This window comes from Ammospiza nelsoni, chromosome 26, assembly GCF_027579445.1.
Source record: "Ammospiza nelsoni isolate bAmmNel1 chromosome 26, bAmmNel1.pri, whole genome shotgun sequence".
In the NCBI taxonomy this organism is placed as follows: Eukaryota; Metazoa; Chordata; class Aves; order Passeriformes; family Passerellidae; genus Ammospiza; species Ammospiza nelsoni.
The window spans coordinates 2,647,099-2,669,489 of record NC_080658.1 but is presented as its reverse complement, the minus strand read 5'-3'; the positions used below and the strand labels follow the sequence as shown (position 1 = coordinate 2,669,489).

The 22,391-nt window shown below is 42.6% G+C and overlaps 3 protein-coding genes across 4 annotated transcripts; all 3 read left to right on the top strand.

Moving 5' to 3' along the window:
- The first annotated feature begins 1,363 nt into the window (after window positions 1–1,363).
- On the top strand, window positions 1,364–5,678 carry KRT20 (keratin 20). Of its 2 annotated transcripts, XM_059489238.1 has the most exons (9): window positions 1,364–1,786; window positions 2,540–2,622; window positions 2,843–2,999; window positions 3,504–3,665; window positions 3,747–3,872; window positions 4,048–4,268; window positions 5,131–5,141; window positions 5,310–5,333; window positions 5,518–5,615. In XM_059489238.1, the coding sequence occupies exons 1-9, from the start codon at window positions 1,364–1,366 to the stop codon at window positions 5,613–5,615; spliced, it is 1,305 nt and encodes a 434-aa protein (XP_059345221.1). The 2 variants fall into 2 exon arrangements, with proteins under 2 accessions (XP_059345221.1, XP_059345220.1); XM_059489237.1 differs by lacking the exons at window positions 5,131–5,141; window positions 5,310–5,333 and adding an exon at window positions 4,833–4,873 and having other exon boundaries at window positions 5,518–5,678.
- Window positions 5,679–7,702: 2,024 nt separating this feature from the next.
- LOC132084231 (keratin, type I cytoskeletal 12-like) lies at window positions 7,703–10,786 on the top strand. Its single transcript, XM_059489298.1, has 9 exons — window positions 7,703–7,799; window positions 7,860–8,107; window positions 8,434–8,516; window positions 8,736–8,892; window positions 9,161–9,322; window positions 9,421–9,546; window positions 9,908–10,119; window positions 10,389–10,471; window positions 10,689–10,786. Exons 2-9 carry the CDS (start codon window positions 7,922–7,924, stop codon window positions 10,784–10,786), a joined length of 1,107 nt encoding a protein of 368 aa, XP_059345281.1. The 5' UTR covers window positions 7,703–7,799; window positions 7,860–7,921.
- A 1,952-nt stretch (window positions 10,787–12,738) lies between these two features.
- On the top strand, window positions 12,739–19,532 carry KRT222 (keratin 222). Its single transcript, XM_059489265.1, has 6 exons — window positions 12,739–12,847; window positions 14,475–14,603; window positions 15,313–15,533; window positions 16,064–16,140; window positions 16,307–16,412; window positions 17,712–19,532. Exons 1-6 carry the CDS (start codon window positions 12,752–12,754, stop codon window positions 17,923–17,925), a joined length of 843 nt encoding a protein of 280 aa, XP_059345248.1. The 5' UTR covers window positions 12,739–12,751; the 3' UTR covers window positions 17,926–19,532.
- Window positions 19,533–22,391: the final 2,859 nt, after the last annotated feature.

Here is a 22,391-nt window from a genome sequence, read left to right as displayed (position 1 = left end):
GGTGCTCCCAGAAAGTTGAAGGTGCCTCCAACACACAGTTCAGTGCCTCCAAAGCTCCGTGTCTCACCAATTTCCTTGCCCCAAGCTGGGAGATGAGTACATACAGCAGCTGCTCTCACTAACACAAGTCATGTGTGCTCATTGTTCTACCTGACAACATCAGTAACACACAGAAGCAGTGTCAGTGCAATGCCCCAGGAGCTGCACCTCCACACTGTCCCAACACACACCTGCCACCCACTCTCCTGCAGCACTAACAACCCCTCAGCAATCAGGTTCTTCCTTTGCTTTACAAATTCTCCATGCACTTTCTGCATCAAGTGTACAGCACAGTCAGCCCAGGAGCCTCCTCCACACGATCAGCAGTGGGATGGTTGAGTCTCTTCAAGCCATGGAAAGGCAGCTGGTTTCCTGTTAATGACCACAGCCCCTGGGTTGGGGACAGACCTCCCCGGTATGGCACTTGTTAGCTGGTGGTCTCTGATGAGGCAGGAGGGAAACTCGTTTTGCTTCAACTTCATCCACACTGGAGGGCTGGAGGCTCATTCTGCTGGAAGCTGGAACTCAACACTTCCTGCCACTCTATGGACCTCAGCATCTTACATGTGAAGCACAGTGGGCTGTGAAGGTTTCCGATGTTCTCATTCCTCCTACCTCACTTAAGGACAAAGAAATACCCATCCCACTCAATCTCAGCTGTACTGAAACCTCTCATTCCACTTGCAAGGGTTTTCTAATACCAGATGAATGCACATTCAATCCAATCTGATGGCAACAGCCTCTTCACTGGCAGTGCAGATGTTGGTTTGTGCTTACTATGAAACGAATTCACATGGTAGTACAGCTGCCTCCTTTCTAATTATTTATACACTGTTCTAGACTGTCCTAGGCCCAAGTTATTGCTTACTCAACAGAAATATAAATATTTTAAGTCTCTTGTCACATATAGGCAACTCTCATTTTAAATTCATGAGCAGCACAGGGAGGGGGCTAACAACCTTCTCATTTGTTCTAAAGGGCTACAGAGAGGGTTGGCTGCAGGTACATGGTTATAAATGATTCAACAGATCATTTTTTGTTCATCTGTTATACAAAATAATAAAGCAAGCAAACTACCCAGGGAGTGTTCCTCAAACACAGACGAACAGATGAGAACCCCTTCAAATCATGGGGAGGGGGGGGCAATATCCTGTGTGCTCTTTGTGCCAATACCAGCAACACTCTGCGTCAACATAGGTGGGGTTTCCAGCCACTGTGCTTCCTCTTGGACCTGTATAAAGGTGCACAGTGCACACTCAGCTCCTCAGTGGCGTCTCTATCTGTGCTGATTTACCTGCTTCAGCCCAGAAGACAAAGAGCAGAAATGGCATTCTCCGCCCGCAGCACCCAGTGGAGTACGAGCAGCCGTGTCCAGCCCTCTGCACCCAGTGTCAGCGGTCTGACCTCCAGGAAAATGTCCTTCCAGAAGATCCAGGCACCCAGTGTCTATGGGGGGGCTGGGGGCTATGGCACCCGCATATCGACCAGCACCAGCTCTGGCCAAGGCCTGGGAGGGAGCCTCCAGCTCAGCATCACTGGGAGCGATGTGCTGCTCACCGGCAACGAGAAATCCACGATGCAGAACCTGAACGATCGCTTGGCTGCCTACCTGGAGAGGGTGCGCTCACTGGAGAAGTCAAACTCCCTGATTGAGAAGCAGATCAGGGAATGGTATGAAAAGCACACCGTAAGTGTAGGGCAGGACTACAGCTCCTACTTCAAAACAATCGAAGAACTCCGAAATCAGGTAAGAGATCATAGAGCCCTCCTTAAATATAAGAATTGCAATTATCAGTGAGATAGAGAATAAGCTATTGTAGAAAATGTACTTTTCCACATTGTAATTGGCCTAGCTGGGAAGAAAAAGTTCATTTTTTATCAGCTACTAGTGACAGATTATCAATAATTTGTAATACCAGATATATGCCTGCAGTTGTGAGTAATCTCATACCTGAAAAATCTGTGACTCTAACTAGTTCTATGATATTTGCCTTAGGTGGCTTTAACTAGAGAAAGTAATAATGGTAATCTACATATTTAAATATAGTTTAGCAACAGTCTATTTCAAAGTGGTTTATTAGAAAAGAAGGGCAAGCACTCAGGAAAAAAATTAAAGATCACTACTTAAAATAGTAAATTTCCACTGAAAACAATGAAATACTCCCAACAATCAACTGACAGGTTTGTCAAAACATGTTTCCAGAACTTCCTTCAGTCCTTTCTTTTTTATTTTTTTATCAGTTCTACTTCCCAACATTTAAAAGCATATCCCTTCAGAGAACAGTTCATCCTAACTATTTATACACTTATTTTATGGCAGGGCAATTAGTCTTTTAGACATCTCTAATTCCTTTCATGCACTTCAGATGGAACTTAGCTTAAAACCAACAGAGAGCTGAGGTGAAGGAGGATGAAGCCCACTTACAGTATTCATTCCCAAGAAAGGATCAAGTGTGAATTTCTGTGCAAAGTTTCATTGCTTGTCCACCATTCCTTTTAGATTTCTGCTGCCCAGATGGAAAATTCCAGACTTGTCCTGCAGATCGACAATGCCAAGCTGGCTGCTGATGACTTCAGGCTGAAGTAAGTTCCATGGTTTTATATCAATTCTCTTTCATGCTGCTCTTATTTAGGAAAGCTTCCACTTACTGGAATTGGTGCCAAGAAGTGAACATTTTCCAACTTTAAGTTCAATGAAAATTTCACAATGACAAATTTCACAATGACTGCGGTAGTTACTGATTCTAACATTTACTCCAAACTGTTGCATTCCAATGATGACAAAAGGCACTGTATTGTACAGGTTTGAGAACGAACACCTGCTCAGGCAGAGTGTGGAGAGCGACATCACCGGACTGCTCCATGTCCGTGACGACCTGACCCTGACCCAAGCTGACCTGGAGTCCCAGATTGAGAACATAACTGAGGAACTTGTTTTCCTTAGGAAGAACCATGAGGAGGTGAGAACAGCTGACCACTGCCATGGAGAGGGGTTTTGAGTGGCAAACAACCTCACTAGGAAGCATTTCTATCCTTCCTGGAAGCAGCATAACCCTGTGTGACCCTAAGGGACATGCAAGCTGTCAGGGATCAAAGGCTGAACACTCCTCCATTCCAGGAATGAAGGAGTAAAGGTTTTCTCTAAGAAAAATTTATGGTTCAGGAATTGCTATCTCAAAAAGCACACAAATGGGAGCCGTGACTTCTCCCCTCATTCCACAGATCTGGTTCTGAGGAAATAATTTTTATGATACATTTATCTATGATATAACATTTATTGCTACCAAGTAGGCAAACTGTTCTAAGATGAGGTGCACTAAACAGTATTTACAAGGTGATTAAGTTGCCTTGCCCCAAGGTACTATTGAGGATTAGTCCTGTGTGTATGGATGTTGAGTTTGTGTCCCATGCCCAGGAGTGACAGCTCCCTGCAGCTGGTGCTAACACAGTTCCCATTGCTGCAGGAACGTGACAGGCTGCGCAAAGAGGCGAGTGGCTCCGTGAACGTGGCGGTGGATGCCGCTCCCGGCATTGACCTCGCAGCTATCATGGAAAACATGAGAAAGCAATATGAAGAAATGGCAGAAAAGAACCGCCAAGAAGCCAAAGAACATTTTGAAAAGCAGGTAAAGTCAACAGCTTAAACACCAGCAAGAATCTCAGTCATGCCTGGCTGCAGTTCACAGTCCCTCCATTCTCCATTCCAGACAGCAGAACTGAACCAGGAAGTTGCCCTCAATGTTGAGCGGCTGGAGGTGCAAAGGAAAGAGGTCACAGAACGGAGACAGATCTGCCAGAACCTGGAGCTGGAATTACAGTCCCTGCTGAACATGGTAAATTACAAAAAGCAAAATAAGGACTGTGGATAGCAGAGAGTTACACAGAGGTGTAATAAATAGAGGATTAAAAGATAATTAGAGGAATGAGGGGCTTTACAATCAAAAGGTTATTTTAACACAAAAATGCATTCTCTGAATAATGTGTCACTGTTCTTGCCATGCACTACAGAAACAGACCCTGGAAGCGTCTCTGGCTGAAACAGAAGCACGGTACAGTCACCAGCTTGACCAGATACAGGGAGCAATTTCCAGTCTGGAGGCTCAGCTGAGGCAGGTCCGAGTCGACATGGAGGCTCAGAACAATGAGTACAGCATCCTGCTGGATGTCAAGACTCGCTTGGAGATGGAGATTGCCACGTACCGCAGGCTGCTGGAGGGAGAGGAAACCAGGTGAGCACACATGTGGCTTTGTGTGTTGGTTTGGGTTTTGTGTCAAAACTGCCTCTTTCAAACTGCTTTGAGGTGGGGAAGCCCATTGTCCAGTTCTCAGCCACACAATCAGAGCAGGCTGCTGTTCAGGCTGGGCTACTGAAGCTGCTGTGGAATTTTGAGGTGGCTCTTCCAGCCTACAGATGGTCATTGTGAGCTGGGGAGTTGGGTACATGTTCACATGTCAGGAACACCTGTAATGCAGTTTTTGATCAGATTGTCTGTGTGGGTTAAGCAGAAAGTGGAACTTCCCCCCAGATTCTACTTGTTCAGCTGTTCTGGCTCAGGAACTAGATCGGGTGTACCTGGCATTGCAGAGATCAGTCTGCAGATTAACTGTACCTACAGCTTATGCTTAGCAAGTTTCATTTCAACTGAGAGAACTCGTTTTACTGAGTTGTCTTATGATTCAATGTCTTGATGAAAGGGGATTAGCTGTCCTGATCAAACACATAGGAAATGCACATGGATGTTCAATACATGAGTTGCCATATATTTACATTTTCTAATTTACAATTTGAACAGGTATTTAGAAGAGATGCCAACAGTAGAGGTGACAGAAAAAGGTATGTCCCACCAACTTCTTTCTGTTTTGATGGTGGCCTGTTGAAATGTTATGGAATGAAGTAACCTGATATAAAACAGCAGATTCAGAGCAAATAATCAGCCAGTGGAATCTCACATCAAGAAAGCAATCAACTGTTTGGTTACCCTATGAGGACTGATAAACCTGGGTTTATATATACAATTCAGGTGCCCAGTATAAAATCACAGACTCACCTTACCCATTCTGTGATTCTGTGAGTCCTTAGAGACCCAAAAGAACAACAGAGAGTTACTGAGTTCCCCTCTGGAGAACTGCAGAAGCATCTGCTTCTCCCTGCTAGATGCACAGGGAGACTGAGACTTCCAATTAACATATCCAGTTTCATAATAAAAATTTCCAGTTTGGTGTAAGTCTATTCCAAAGTTTTAGGTCTACAAGTCTGTGCTAAACAAAAGCAAAACTATCAAGATTGCTAGAGAGTTACTGAATCCAGTATGCAGTCTATGGGCAACATATTCGGTATCCAAAAGAGAAGCCACACCTCAAGTTCCCTCAAGGACCTGTGGATTGAAGATGCTTTTTGATATTTCCTCATGTAGCAGCAATATTACTCTGTCAGTGTACATTACATTAAATTACTTCTCTTTTCAATTTCCTTAACAGAATCAAGTAAGTTTAAGAAGATCAAGACAATAGTTGAGGAGGTGGTTGATGGCAAGATTGTCTCCTCTGAGGTCAGAGAGGTTGAAGAGAAGATGTAAATGGCACCAGCAGAGAAGATGCCTCTGAGTTCCATGGTGGAGCTGATGCCAAAATGAAAAGGGTTATAAAGAATCTGAAATAATTCACTCTTAACCCCAGATGGATTAAAAATGCCAAAATCTCAAATCTGTTGTTGTTGTTGTTGTTTTTGTGGGGGGAGCATTAATAAAAATCTGTAAGTCACAACATAGAAGACTTTAGGTTTACTTCTATAGTGACTAAGTACCTTGATGGAAAAAAATGAAATCAGCCTGGCATGAATGCATAATTGCTTCCAACACAGATAAAAATGGAAGTATTAGGTTTTTAAAATGCATTAAGGCATCAGTTCAGCACGCCTTTTCTGAATGTGAACTCCCACTCAAACATAAAGCAATTTCACTTCATTAACACCTGATTTTCAAATACATAAGAAGTGTCAATTTGCTTTTCATAATATATTAACATGAAAAAATAAAATGAAGAAGCCTACTTGATATTTTTCACATTCTGTGAATGATTATGTCACCAGGGACTATGGCAAGCTATGATATTTTATGGATAAAAATATATTTGAAATTATCTCCCTCTCTCTCAAACCCTCCTGTGCCAATAATGTTCTGTGTCCCATAGGGAGGCCCCTGTGCCACACCTGGATTCTCAGTCCCAGGAGTTTACATTTTCCTCTTGAGAACATAAACACACAAAGCTCTTCCCTATGAAACCTCACCTGTCCAGAGCTATGTACTCTACATAAACAGCTGCCAAAGAACTAATCCTGTGCTTTCACTGCCCCGAGTCACTGAGACCAGGCTATCAGCTCATTTCCACACAAATGCTTTACTTACACCTTTGATCTTCCGCTCTTTTCTGCCCCAAAAGCACCCCATGCTCCTGAGTGCAGATAAATCAAAAATTAACACATTTCAGTTGACAAATCCAATTATAGAATTAAGCCAGGACAAAGGAAAAATTATTTTCCATTTATCAAAATGACTTCAAAAGAAAAATATACTGCCTTTGGAGGGTTCCCATGCCCAAACCTGCACCCAGAAGCGCTACATTTGATCTTTAGATTTGTATTATAGAAAGAACCAAATCAGATTTCTTATTTGGAGATAAAGCAAACTATTTAGCACACAGAAAGGTCAGTTCCAGCTCTGAAGTACAAACTCTATATGCTATAGACTACAAGTATATCAGTCTGAGGTATTTCAGTGATGAAAGGGTTAGGACATAAACCAAATTCCAAATGCTATTTGGTATAGGTATATTTATATATTCATATTAATGATCACCCTGCAGCTCACTGAACATCCATGTGCCCTTGGACACTTGATGGTCACTTTTCTTAAGCATCCAGGAGCACTAATCCAGCAAAGACTCCTGGCTGAAGAACATTATGAAAAGAAAGACATTCCTGCCATACAGGCTGAGAAGCAGGGATCAAAGGGATCACTCTGCTGACTTAGCAAACTCCTGTAAGAACAGCCCCAAATGCAGGAAGCACTGCATCGGCAATGACAAAACAATTATTTAGGAGGGATTTAAATGCTCCATTGCACATGGCAGAACACAATCGTGATGTCTCAGCTCCACTCCACCCATTTCCCCTCATACAAATACCTGGAGGGCACCAGATTTCCACTCCCATTGGCAATTTTGGTTGGCACATATCATTTCGGTTGGTCAAAACATACTAAACTGACATCCCCCCCAAAGAGGAGGGAGAGAGAGAGTGAAAGCTCTCCCCAGGAGGTGGGGACTCCTCCTGAAACACCCACTGCTGTCCCTATAAAGCTGCCCCTGCTCCTGCTCTGCTCTCTGTTGTATCCTGCACGGGGCAGATCCAGGCACCTCGAGCACCATGGCCCTTTCCGTGCGCACGAGCGGCGGGTCCCGGCAGTTCTCCTCTCGCAGCGGAATCGGAGGGGGATCTCTGAGGATGTCCAGTTCTGGTGGTGGAGGAGGCTTTGGTGGCAGTGGGCTTGGCTTTGGTGGGGGGTCTGGTGGAGGCTTTGGTGCAGCTTCTCTGTTGGGTTCAAGCTCTGGTTTTGGTGGGGGCTTTGGGGGCAGCTCAGGTGCAGGACTGGGGAGCAGCTTAAGCAGTGGTTTTGGTGGAAGCTATGGAGGTGGTTTGGGTGGTGGCTATGGAAGTGGCTTAGGCAGTGGGTTTGGGGGAGGTTTGGGAAGTGGTTTTGGCAGCAGTTCAGGTGCTGCTTTTGGAAGTGGCTTTGGTGGTGGCTTAGGGACTGGTTTTGGAGGTGGGTTTGGCCCTGCTGGTGCTGGAGATGGTGGCATTCTTTCTGGCTCAAAAAAAGAGACAATGCAGAACCTCAACGACCGTCTGGCTGCATATCTGGACAAAGTGAGGTCTCTGGAGGATGCCAACACTGAGCTGGAGCGCAAAATCCGTGAATGGTATGAGAAAAATGGCCCTGGCACTGGCACCCCTGGATCTGGGAATGACTACAGTAAATTCTACCCCCTCATTGAAGATCTTCGAAACAAGGTAGCAAAGCAATGTATTAAATGTATCTTTATAGTTGTAACTCAATAGTATTAATGAAAATAACAAATTTCTTTCAGCAACTAAGAGCACGTTTATCCTTTGGTACTGACACTTGCAGTGACCTCTGTCACCTTGCACTGGTGACGTGGTGAATTTTTCCTGTACATTAAAGCAGTTCTGTAGCTGTGATTTGTCTAATCTGAATACAGGAGAGGGCAGTGATGGAATGCAGTTCTACAAACCCTTGTAGAACACAAAGTTTAAAGCCATTGCAAAGCCATGAAGCCTTTGGGCTGTAACATCATTCTCTGAACACTGTATTCTAGATCATCAATGCAACCATCGACAACGCGAGGATCATTCTGCAGGTCGATAATGCCAGACTGGCTGCTGATGACTTCAGACTGAAGTAAGGATATCTTAATGTTATAAAAACTCCTTAAGGAAAAAATTCTTTTGTACTAAAAATCTCTTTCTTTGTAGAATACTTGTAGTAGAATTATTAAACAGTATTATAATAATTATGTGTATTAAGTTTTCAAATTAAAGCTAAAATAAAACACATTAATAGTCTGCATTTGACTTCATTGGCCATGTAAAAATTAATATTTAATTCCTTCATGCATAGATTTGAGAATGAAGTGGCTCTTCGGCAGAGCGTGGAGGCTGACATCAATGGTCTGCGCAGAGTCCTGGATGAGCTGACCATGACCAGGGCAGATCTGGAGATGCAGATTGAAAGCCTGAATGAAGAACTGGCTTATCTCAAGAAGAATCATGAAGAGGTATTTTTTTCCTTTGTGAATTGATAACAAGATACATGAAATTGTGACACATCATATTACTCCCTTGTTTAAGCCAGTGGGAGTTCCTGGGTTTCATTATAGGTTCTGTTTGCTGTCAATTTTTGAGTTTGCTGAAAGAGTACGACAAACAATCTACAGATCCTTGTTGAAACAGAATTTGTATCATTTATATTTCTTTACATATATTTTGGTATAACTATTTTGTCTTTTATGAACAGAACCTTCTCTTTATTTTCAATGTCTCCAGGAGCTTCAGGGCATCCAAAGCAGTGAATTTGGCCAAGTCAGTGTGGAAATGGACGCTGCTCCAGGGACTGATCTGACCAAGCTTCTGAATGATATGAGAGGACAATATGAAGTCATTGCTGAGCAAAACCGTAAAGAGGCCGAGGCGTGGTTCAACGAAAAAGTAATAACCAGAGAGAGCAAACTCAGTGAAATGCATGGGAAAATGAGTTCAATACTTGGAACAGTAAAATTACACCCCATTCTTCCTTGTCATTTCAGAGCGGGGAGCTGAAAAGGGAAATCTCCACTCACACTGAGCAGCTCCAGTCAGGAAAGAGCGAGATCACAGATTTGAAAAGGACTCTCCAGAGCTTGGAAATAGAGCTGCAGTCTCAGCTTGCCATGGTACGTTCTGGGAAGCTGCTGACTGCTCAGAGCCAATTCAGCAACTTCAAAAGTCTTTTTAGACCTAATCCTATTCCATAGAATTGAGGATTTGCATTTCTTTCCGATTAAATCCTATATTCTTTTAGTTCCTAAATAGCAGTAATATATCTAACTGGATTGCAAAGAGCATGTCGCAAAGCAGATGAGTTTTACATTACATTTAGGGAAGTGACAAGGGAAAGTTTTCAAACCAGTGTTTTCAAAAAGCAAATAAAACCTTCTGAGTAATGCAGCTGTGCTCACTCCCTTAAACTACTTCAGTTGGTTTTGATAAGAGATTTTTTTCCTTAACCAGAGATTATTTAATATCTTTACACAGAAAAAATCCCTGGAAGACACTTTAGCAGAAACAGAAGGTGGTTACTGCGCTCAGCTGTCACAAATCCAAATGCAGATTGGGAACCTGGAGTCGCAGCTTTTCCAGGTCAGGGCTGACATGGAGCGCCAGAACGCGGAGTACCAGCAGCTCCTAGACATCAAGACTCGTCTGGAAATGGAGATTGAAACCTACCGGCGCCTGCTGGATGGAGAGTTTGCGTAAGGAACTGCTTGACACAAAATATCTCCTTGCATTTATTTTCTGTAGCCAAATCCTTTCCAGGATAAAAAGAGGTGAAATAAGTGCAACATTCTCCAAGTGACAATAAGGCACATACAGTGATCTGAAATATCACTGTGACTGAGGAGAGTGAGCCATTCTGCTCACTATTTAAATAACCTATCAATGTCACCATGAAAAGGGAATTTATCCTGATCCTATCGCACATCCTGCAATAGTGATGTCTCTGATTCCCTTTTAGGGGTGCTGGACAGGCAGTTACACTTGAAAGCTCATCCCTGACAGGGTCCAAATCTCAAACACAATCACTGGACTCTTCTCAAGGTAGGCAGAAATTGATTGAATAATATTTTGTTTCTAAAGTCATTCTTACAAATCAAATAATACATGTTATCCTGTTTAACTACATCAGAGAGTTCATTAAAATCAGAAGCCAGCTGGAAAGGAAAAGGGGGAAAAGGGGGTACCTGGTCATGTGCTGCTTTGGTTTATCATTTTTAACACACTGATAAATATTCTTTGTTTTGTTCATGATGTTTAGATCCAACCAAAACTAGAAAGATCAAGACAATTGTCGAAGAAGTGGTAGATGGAAAAGTTGTTGCATCCCACGTTAAGGAAGTTGAAGAGAAGATATGAGGCACAATCTGATGTGGCAAAGGATCCATTTGCTCCCAGCCAAAATGGATAAATAACTTTATTCTTTTGTATGAAGTGATAAAACACTTGGCTTTGTACTCACAATCTTTTAAATAAGACAAAGTTGGCACTTTGTCCTTTCATTCCTTGCAGACATACAATACATTTCCTGCTTCACTCTATCAGCCTTACCTGTATGATTTCCATTGTGTTCTTTAAAAATATCATCAAATCTCTGTTCAATAACCAGAAATATGAAGCACACATTTAATCAGAATTGCCTTTTTATAATCTTTAGTAATCAATAGATAAAATAATTTTGCTGTTCTAATCTCATTTTTCAGTTTTCATCCCTAATAAAAAGTACTCACAAGCTTTAATGTATGGGTCTCCCTTTATTCTCCACGACCCCCTCCAGCTGTGTGGTGAGCCAGCAATAAAACATGAACATTGAAAGCAGCTAGAATTCAAATTTCCATAAGTCCTAGGAAAGATGCAACTGCTTACACCTACCTACCTTTAGCCTTCAGGAATCTCATAGCCAGGTGTTCCCTTTACACCTGAAAAAAAAGATAGAAAAAGAAAGCATTAGTTTATACCATCCCAAGTGCAATACCTTATGTTTGTCTGATGGATTCCTAACTGTTTTCTTATGTAACTGTTCTCATCCCATCAACGACAAAAACTGACAATATTTTGGATTTAGAACTACACAGAACAAGGATAATTAAGACACTTTTAGAAAAGAGAGTGGACAACAACGGGAAGACAGTCAGCTAAGGAAAAGAAAATCCAAACACAGGATCCTTTCACATGTGCCAACAGACACAGCCAAGAACAGGGAAGCCTTTTTACAGCAGGAGACTTTTAAGTGGTACAATACTTTGACTTTAAAAAGATGTGTGTCTTATGAAAGTTTACTGCCTGTTTTATTGTATATTCTCATTTAGAGCCAAAAATGCATTTCTCTCTTTACTAAATTTTAAATTTCTATTGAAATTGGAATTTTTTTAATGCATATCTCGTATTGTGCACTACTGAAAAAAAAAATAAACAAGAGGTAAAAGGAAATAGGTAAGAGTCACTCTTAGCAGACAAGAACATTGGGATCACACAGTGCTCCAGTGAGCAGGAAATGAAGAAGCACAGCACACCAGACAACCTGTGCTGGACCTGCCTGGGAGCTGCCAGGAAAGGGGAAGAACCCCACATACTTTGTGTGTTGTGTGTATTGAGCACACCAACACCTGGCACAGGTTCTGAAACACCATCAGAGACAACCCAGACCCTTTTTCTGACAGCAGTGATGAGTGTACATTCACCAGAACTCACCCTGCAGAAGAGGAGCCAAAGCCCTTACCACAAGTTGCACCAGCACTAATCACCACCAGAAGTGCTGGTTCCTCTCCCTCCTTGTGGTGTTTCTGCCCATAAAAGAGGATGCCCAGGAGCCCAGCTCGTTTCTGAAATGGGACAGTCCTCAACAGAGCCTCGAAGCTTCATCTCACTGTGTCTCAACTACCTTCAGGGATGGAAATTCTGTGACATCCCTAACAATGGTGGAGACACCTGCCAGTGACACTGCCAGCAACCCAGCTGTGCTGCTGGAAAGCTCTGCCTTTCCATGTCCTCTTGCCAGAGCACTTCATGCTGGGCAGCTGCAACTTTATCCTTTGCTTTCTCTCTCTTACCCTCACATTTCTGAGGTTATAAAACCCCACAGTTACAGCGTCACAAAAGCCATTAAGACGTTGATATATTAATTTAGGCGCTTAATTTAGGAATAGTTCTTTTAGCGCTATCCTTTGCTGCAGTAACCTGCTGCCAGGACGGGCTGACAGGCTCTGAGCCCCGTGCACTCCCCAAATTGGGCCGCTGCCGCTTTAACGGCCCCGCGGCCGCAGCCCCGCGCCGCCGGCAGCGGAGCCGGGAGCCGGGGAGGATGGGAGGAGGAGGAGGAGGAGGATGGAGCCGGCTCGGCTCCGCCGAGAGATCAGGGCAAAGTATGACTCGCTCATCACCCGAAATCAGATAAAGACCGTCAGCTCAGCAAGGACGCAGGTAATGCCTCCTCACAGCCACACACCTTGCAGAGTACGGAGCCATTCCCTGGCCGTACAGTTCCTCCCGCAGCCTCTATGAGGTACAGTAATTCCTTTCAATGCAGCAGATTTTCGGGGAAGGGACGTGGATTTTACCGCAGTAAGATGTGAACTAGAAGAATCGGAAATAGATTTTGTCAAGGGTGTGGATTCACGCTGAACGAATGCTGTGTAATTCATCAGGATGCTTTCTGTCCCTGCAGCCGGGCTATTGCTGGGATTTAAGGGATGATGACATAGGCTGTAACAGGGTAACCTCTAGCTCCATGTACTTATCTCAGAGGAAAAAAGAATCCTGAAGAGAATCCTTTTATATACAGCAATCTTTGCCATTTTTAGCCCTCTGCTAAAGTACACTGTACCTTTGCAGGAACTATTTTCTATTGCTCACAGTAAAAACTATGCTTTGCTCTTCAGCAAATATCAATTCTCCCATACAGCTTGATTAAATGTTACCAACACACAATGCTGCTGTTAGGGATTTACATACAAACAGCTCTAAACCCAGCTGAAATCCAATAGCAAAACAATTTGGAGCCACCAAATGTAAAGAAATTCAGGGGGGAATCAGGAATTCTGTCACCTTGTAGTCAGGTATTGCAGGGATCCCAGAGGTTTGTTTTAAGGACAGGCCAGGCTGCTGCAGCCTGGCTGATCCAGCAGCAGTGCCAGACACACGGCAGCTGCACACCCGACAGGGAAGCCAAGTTTATCTTTGTGTTGGCACAAAGCAGCCAATGCACATTGGTTTGATCCTGTCACATAAATTCTGCAGTACCCAGGCAAGAAAGGGGAAGCAAAGAACATTGGGGGGTCACTTGTGGATGAGACAAACCTAGATTTTCACCAAAATGATCATCTGGTAAAGTTGCAATAGGTCAGTATGTACATGGGAACTAAACCCTTATTTTCCTTAGTTCATAAGACTTGAATTAAAGAGATTATTTTCTTAAAGTCAATGTCATCATAAGGGCCTGCATAAAGCAGCAAAATATGCAAAAGAGCAAGTGCTGTTTCAAAGGATTAGGGCATCTTCACCACTTGCAGGGAAACTCAGAATCAAAAAAGAAAAATAACTTCTGTAAGCCAAGCAATCATTTTGGAAGTTACATGCAGGAACATATTATCAAAATCAAAGATAAGTCTAAATTTAAAATGACCTCACACATGATCAGGAGTGGTTTTAAAAAACTATTATCAACAGGATAAAAGGAAAAAAAAACAAAACTCTGAAATCAAAAATGCATTAAAATCAAAGCACCTTATTCAAACTTGGAAGCTTGAACCATCTGCAACTCCTCTAAATCCATTTACTCCAGAGGTAAGGTCTCAATACAATTGGGTAATTTGTATGAGAATTCCTCTAGGACAAAGGTGCCAAGGATGGTGATGTGGCCAACCATTTCCCACCTAATACAGTGGGATAAGGGCTTTCCCTCTACACAGTACAGAAAATATTAACTCCTCACTGTGACCTTTCACACGTTTATACAACTCTAACAAAACTTCCAAACATTTTTATGTGCCAATTTATTATTACTATTTAAATATTTTTAATATTGTTGTCTTTTGCATGTGCCCTGTAGTTAGAAGAAGGTACAAGTAAAAGAATGGACAAAGATGCAGAAGCACTAAAGGCAGCCAGAGCAGAGCTGTGCGAAGCCCGACGGCAGTGGCACCACATGCAGGTGGAAATCGAGTCTCTCCATGCTGTGGTAAGAGTCAGAAATGAAACCTGAAATCTCACGGAAAAAAGGAGTCCTGTCCTTGATGTAAACTATCCCACAGTCAATTTCTGTGACAGTCACAGCCACCATACTGCAGAAATCCCTCATTTGGGGGGCTGCAGCTCCTCACAGAGCCCTCGCTCACACACACTGACCCAGCACATGTTCTGGAGCAGGATCTGCCACTCCAGACACATGTGGTGTCCTGTTTTCACACCTCTCAAGGATATATTTGCATGATAATCCCTCACCAAGCTCGTGGTCATTCTGCCTTACCAATTCAAAGCATGTTTATGACTTTTTTTTTAATGTGTGGACCAGATTTATCAATTCATTTGTGATAAAATGTCAGCCATTTGCTCAATTCAGCAGTACAGAAAGCTCCAAGAGCACACAGACACTTCATACAGCACTGAGCTGGACATTGTTTAACTGTAAAATCAGAGATCTGTAAACTCAAGGCAGTGGATTGCTGTGCAAGACATGGCTACACTTTCATCTGATTTTAAATTACCACAGATTTTACTAGAAAACTTCTCAGCCGAAGTATTACCTTGAAATACTTTCACTCCTGTTCTTAAAGAATAATCTTACAAGAACTTATGTAAAAATACAGTTTGTTAATGAAACCATGTATGTCTGTAACATCTTTGCACACAAACTTTCCAGATCTTAAAATATGACTTCAATTTCACAGGAAAAGGGTTTGGAACGTTCACTGCGGGCCACGGAGCAGCAGTACCACATGCAGCTACAAAATTTGGAAGGTGAGATTGAATGCTTGGAGAAAGAGTTGTTGGAAGTGAGAAGAGGAATTGAGAAACAGCTTCGAGAGCATGAAATCCTCCTGAACACGAGGATGAAGCTGGAGGAGGAGATAGCGACATATCGCAGTCTGTTGGAGCAAGAAGAGAGCAGGTACTCGCTGCTTACAGAAAAAGCTCTCATCTCACATTTGTCTTCCATTTCTGAAGGTCTCAAACAATCAGAATTGTAAATACATGAGCTAAATATTAAAAAAAAAACAGTATAAAATCTTAGAAAAAGTTTCATTAGAAGGTAGCTACACTGAGTGGGGAGTTTCTGGAGCTCAGTGTCTCACATACATGGCAAAGAGCAGCTCAGTCGAGGCGCTGTGGGTCACTGGGATCCTGTGTCCCCTGAGGTGTCACAGCACATGGGGACAGTCCACACATGTGAAGTGCTGGGCAGGGAGTCCCTGTCTCACACCAGGACAGACCTCTGCAGGAAACTGCACAGATATTGTCAGACACTTCCTCCAGTTCTGGGCTCAGAATGAGAAATCCCAACAAACAGTTACCACGATCAAACAGAGCTTCTCATGATTCTCACACTTTTAAATTTCATATGACAAGTTAGGAATTACAATCATTCAATAGTACTAGATGCCTGTAATCTTTTTTTTTTTTTTTTTTTTTTTTTGGCAGGTTCCGTTGCTCAATACCTGCCCAGAAAGATGACAAAAAACCCAGCACTAGCAAGATCACCTTTATGCTGCCTTCAGGTGAGTTGTTTCAGGCACCTTCTCCTTAAGGGATTTTGGCCCTAACTGTTCACAACTACTGACAAACTCCTGAATATTAAAAAAGGACCTTTTCCAATGCATGGGAAATACCTCCAGGTCCTGTGTACTACCCTTGCTCACTGTATACTTGCATATTCTTTTACAGAGGATGTAAAGAAGCACAAACCAAAGAAGGTGGAGCTGATGACAAAACAAGCAATCCTAGATGGAAATATCATGAAGGAAAGTGCTGAAGCTCATGGCACTGTACAGTAAGATAAACAGGAATTTCACAAAATAACAATTGGAAGGAAAGGGTGGAGGTTACATTTCAGCAGCTTTGAGTTTTCCCTTATTTGGTATCTGTTATGTCGTGCCCATATAGCCCAGCAGCTTCAGAAGCAGTGAGAGCTCCTGAAGGTGCACTGAATGGCAGTGTTTAACAATACATTACATTTAAAAGTTCTTTTTATTAACACTGGCATCATAAGCAAACAATACCATGCTGGTGCTTCTGATTTGTAATTTCTATTTCTGTTAAGAATGAAACTATGAATAATTCATCTCACTAAGGCTGAAAGCAAAGAGCCCAGACCACATTTGGGAAGTCCCTCTGGGGCATATTTATGCACATAAATTCAGGCTCGGCTGCTCCAGCTTGCTCCTTGGAAACTCCTACGTTTCCCCAAACAGGGGAGGGAGAGCCTGGCTCCCAAGGAGGCATGTGAAAGTCTGTAAGGATGTGTTATTCACCTGAAATTACTTTAATTGTATTGGATTTACTCAATTTTTTTTCCCTCCTGCTCTTTAAGCTTTTTTTGTAGAGTAATTTAATGTTACCTTGAAACACAGTGTAGTGGGCCATTCCTAGCACTGAACCATAATCAGCTGCTGAAACAATTAATGTCATCATAAGGTCCACCAGCCTCACCCCATAGGTGACATTTATTTTTGTGCAGGAGCTTTGTCCATCACACACCCAGATCTGCACAGAGCTACTCTGCTGGGTGCAGTGTACTCAGCTGGGTGAGGCCCCAGAGCCCGACTTTCAGATCTGAATTCTGACACACACATAGAGAATTGAATCAACAGGATTTGGGTGCCTCAATATTCCTGCATCAGCCTATTTTACTTCAGCCCTTTTTTCTCTTTAATGTAATATAGCCCCACATTCTGAGGTTTGAGCCTAAACTAGATTTTCTCCTCCCTATTCTGAAGGTTTTCAGATGCAGGAATTCTGTCCTGCCCACTACAGTACTGAGGTTTCTTGCAAAATTTTTGAGCTTGGATTCCAAACTTTCTCCTTGGAAACAAACTGCCTAAAGTATTTGGAGCAGTGGTTTTGTAGCCATGTCTACCTAGAAGCACAAAAAAAAAGAACATAATGAACCCTCACCTTTTATTTCGCTTCTCTGGAGAATGAACCTGGAAAAAAAAGACACCACTGCTATCTCAGTACATATAAAATAACTCTTTATGATGCCATTTCTCTCTGTTTTAAAAGCAGTTCTGAAGATAGGTAACTAATACAGCCTGAAAAAATCATAAATACATTTTCTTTATTGTTTCAGGACAGAAAAAGTGGATGAAGTGATCAAGGAATGGGAAGGTTCTTTCTTTAAGGACAACCCTCGCTTAAGGAAAAAGTCCGTTTCCTTGCGCTTTGATCTCCACCTGGCAGCCACAGAGGAAGGGTGCTTGCACACAAAAAAGAAAACCCTCCCTGACATTGAAGTCAGGCTGGTGATGAGGAGATCCTGCAGCATCCCATCCATCAAACCTTAACTCAGCCAGTTCCCTCAGAGTGCATCCACAAGGGGCTCTGGAAATAAGCAGTAGATGGACTCCCAGGGCTGCTGTCTGCTACAGCCACAACAGCTCACCCAGCACTTGGATCAATACAATCAAACCATTCAAGTCCTTTAAAGGAAAGGGGGTTCCAATTCCAAGAAACCCAACTTCTACTGGTTTTATACTCTGGGTACAGCCCTTTCATATTCTCATTGTTGTTGTTTTGTAGAATTTCACCAAATATTACAAAAATTTATAGTTTGACATATTCTGCCTTTGTAAAAGAGAACTTGTTTTCTCTTTCCAAAAATGAGAAATGCCTATTTGGTTCTCTTATTTATTCAATATTCCATTCATATAATGACTGGTGAATCCTTGCAATAATTTATATCACAGCTGTCATACTTCTAGAAATATATTTTAAAATAATTCTTTCTAACAGCAAAACTTACATATGAAAATACTCTTAAAATACACGAACTATTAACAAAGAGTTTTCTTTAAAAAGTGGCTAGTATTTTTAAATTCCTTTTTTTTCAGGCAACAACTGAGCAAAAATATCTTTACATCCATTTTAAAAGTCCTGTTACATGCAGTAACATTTTAGCCATATTGTTCAACTGATTTTGAAGCAGTAATTTCCCCTGAAAAATCAATCATTTTCTTATGTGTCCAAACACACCCTTGTACTACAAGTCTTTTAGTCAAGGCAAATGAAATTACTCTCAAATTGTTCAAAAGGGAGGAGTCAACCATTTGAATGCGGGTATTCCATTAATTTTGTTTATAATAACAATGTGCATTAAAATATCTTCAGCAAATTCCACTTCTGACAAACACCACAGGTAAGTGAGGCTGTTGATCTAGTCCATGTGACAAGTCACTGTTACACCAGGGTACAACTGTTACTACTTCAAATTGACTGGGCAATACAAGGGCTACAAATTCAAGTACAATTCAACCAGACCCCTCAAGAACCCCCCACTCCTACCCAAAGTAGCTGTGGGCAAACACAAACCCCAACAGAAACCCTGCACCGGTACACAGAGGAACAGCCATCCTTCTCTAAAACCTTACAGGACAAATTTCAAACAAAGACTCAAACAAGATTGTATGAAGCTGACAATGATTGTTTGTGAGGATTCTGAAGAGGATGGATGTCACTGGTCCCACTGGAACACAGGGATTGCTGGGGCTCAGAATCCACACACAGGATTTGCTGGATTACAGCAGCATGTAAAGGATTGAATTCAGTGTCAGTATCTGCCTTATTACTTATGGCATGTGTACAAAAGTGATACTGCAGATTCTTTCAGAGTTAATTTATGCTTCCATCTTTTGTTCATGGTAAGAACAATGCATTGATATTGCCCTGTCCTGTCTGTACTGTATCAAACTCGCTAATTATCCTTAACCTGAATCATGAGCTGATGTTGTTACCACTTGAGTACTTGGCATCCTGAATGTATCAGCCTGCTCCAGTATTTTCACTATGCAGCTTTTTTTTTGTGCTTAGACTCTGTACATTTTACAATACTTGAATTTAAACTAAGTTTTAATTGCTTTAAGGCACTTTAAACAGGGATACGAATTTACCAAAGTAAATGATAGTACTACAATAAAAAAAGTATTAAAATGGAGTTTGTCCATGCAGATTTTGTGTGTGTCAATATCTTCTCCTTAAGTGGAAAGGAGTAAAAGAAAAATGCAAAATAAAAGTTGCAGAGAGGAAAATCTGTAGCATTGTAACAAGTGTTCTCTAAGATCCTCTCTGCAATTAGAAAGACACAAATTCCCTCAGAATCTTTACCATAACATGTGAGTGTCTTCCTGCTACAAAACTTACTCTTTTTACCTGGTAAATCCAGTCACCCTGGCTATTTTCTTTGTGTGTGACTTCCTGATACTGACTTCAGTAGCTTCTCCTACTCTAGGCCTGGTTCAAGAGGACATTCTGGTTTTAAATAAGATTTTCACCTCTTTCAGTAAGTACCTATTTTTGCATTATTCACAAATTCCATCTCTCAAAATGTAAAGAACTCTCTTTTGTTCATGTAGTAGTGAAATTCCACAAGTGTCAGCGTGAACTCCACGTGGGCATCAAATAATAACATCTCACCCTCAATTTTAGGTCACTTTAAAGCTGAATTTGAAAAAAAATAACACTGAAGCTTAATACTGTGGCAGAGAATGCTTCATTTCTGTGGTTCTAATTAAACCCAGACCAGCTGAGCCTCTGCCAACCAGCACCTGCACACGGCTGATGTAAAAACGAGTTTTATTGTCTCAATCTACTTCCCAGTGAATGTCTGTCCTCATTCCAGAGCTTATGAAACTGCTGGTAATTAAAACAGTTGGGTAAGAATCAGTTTTTACATCCCCCCTGGTGAGCATGGTGCAGTATAAACAATTCCATTAAATCAGTAAAACTACTCATATATTGTACAGGATATTAAAAAGTGTATGCTGGCAAAACCTTTCACTATCACAAGATGGAATTGAGGTAAAGAGCATAGAAAGAAAAAAAGGGGAATAAAACAAAGTAGGAAATACACTGATGGCTTTGAAAACAAATAATGACTTAGAACTATTAGTGTGGAATGTGAGTTTCCATAAATGTACTTGAACACCATAATAAACAATTCCGTTTTAAAAATAAACACATATGAAATAATTCAAATTTTAAAATTAAAGTTAAATTTAAAAATAGTTAATAAATATTTCAAAATTTCAATTTTTAATTTAACATTAAATGCAATTTACGCTGTCAACAAAGCCATGTTATTAATAAACTAGAAGTGAATGTGTGAAACTAGGGGGAAATCTAGTCAAAAGCAGGAGGGAAAAGCAAGTTATTTTTCACCTCTTACAAGTATTTTCTCACCTTTTCTTCACCTTTTCCTGCCCCAGTGAAGCTGGTGAACTAGTGCAATGTATTTTGCTGGCTGAGGAATCTCTTCAACTCTTGCTTTAGTATCAAATTGAAGTCACAGATTATTCTGTTGCATGGCAACAAATGTCCATTGTGGGTACAGTCAGCAGAATCTAAGCAGATGAGGACAGAGCTCTTGTCTCTTTATTTGTTCACAAAAATAAGTGTATTTAAGCATGAAAACAAACTGAGCCTGTGGAACTGCAGGCATTAAGAAAAATGGACCCAACTTGCAGCAACCCATGTTCAGTTACTTTTTCTTCTTTTCACCTTCTACCATCCTTTTGGGTTAGGCCGGTGCCATCCCCCTTGGCTTTCCTTCAGATCCACCCAAATTCTCCCTCACGAATTTCTAGAAATACATCCTATTGGCCACGGGAGAGCATTTCAATGCCAAACATTCAATTTCAACGTCAAACACTCAACATGAAACTTTCTATTTCAAGTTTCACTGACAAAGTTTTCATATTTAATTCAGTCACCTTGATAATTTGCAGTGTAAAAGGCTCTTAAAGCTGAAAGCTGAGGTCTGGAACTCGCCGTCCTCCTCACACCCTCAGAGCCACACCCTTCACCTTGGTTTGGTATTTCTGAGGGTTTTACCTATGTGTGATAACTTTGCTGATTTCTGCAAAGAATTGTGGACAATTCCACTGCTCCCAGCCTACTGGGTAATTTATAATCCTGTCTGATTCCGCAGCAGAGTGTTGTGAGTTGGTCAGGCTGATTTAGTTAACAATTATCATATATTATCATATTTATTACCCGGGGTCCATCTGGCTGCCTTCACAGCCGTTTCTAACGCCATCCCCTTCCTCTGACATTCTCCACACACCGGCACCTTCCCGCTGCCCTCAGAGCTCATCGTGCTCCACTCAACCGCCTCTGCAAGCGCTGCCATCCCAAACAGCCCTTTCGGCACCACACTCTGCACAGACCAGGACTCGGCAGCACTGACGGACGGTTCACCTGACTCCATCGCTGCTTTTTATGGGATACTATTCGGGCTCGGACACGACCCCGCGGCGTTTTCCGTGGCCTCACAGCAGCCCGGGGACTGAGGCGCTTCAGGGGCCGCCCACAGCCCGTGAGGGGAAAAAGGCGCCAAACGCCCCTGAGGGGCCGCGCGCAGCCCGTGAGGGGAGGAAAGGCGCCAAACCCCCCTGAGGGGCCGCGCGCAGCCCGTGAGGGGAGGAAAGGCGCTAAAGCGCAGCGGGCACGAAGCGTCCGCAGGCCCTCCCTGCGCGCCTGTTCTGCGCCGCAGATTCGCCACCGGCAGCCAGCACTCGGGGCACCGTGACCGGGGTTTCCCAGCGCGGGGGAAGGGGATGAGCGCGGTTTTGGGAGCCTCGGTAGCCCCTGGGACACCCCGCGAGCCAGCGCCTCCGTGCCGCTAATGGCGGGCGGGGCCGCCCCTCGCGCGGCGCTCGCGTTGCATCCCGCAGATTCGCCACGGCCCCTGGAATCGTCGCTGTCCCGGGGGGTGCGGGAACGGCCCTGGCCCCTCGGTGGGGCGCGGGGTAGCCGA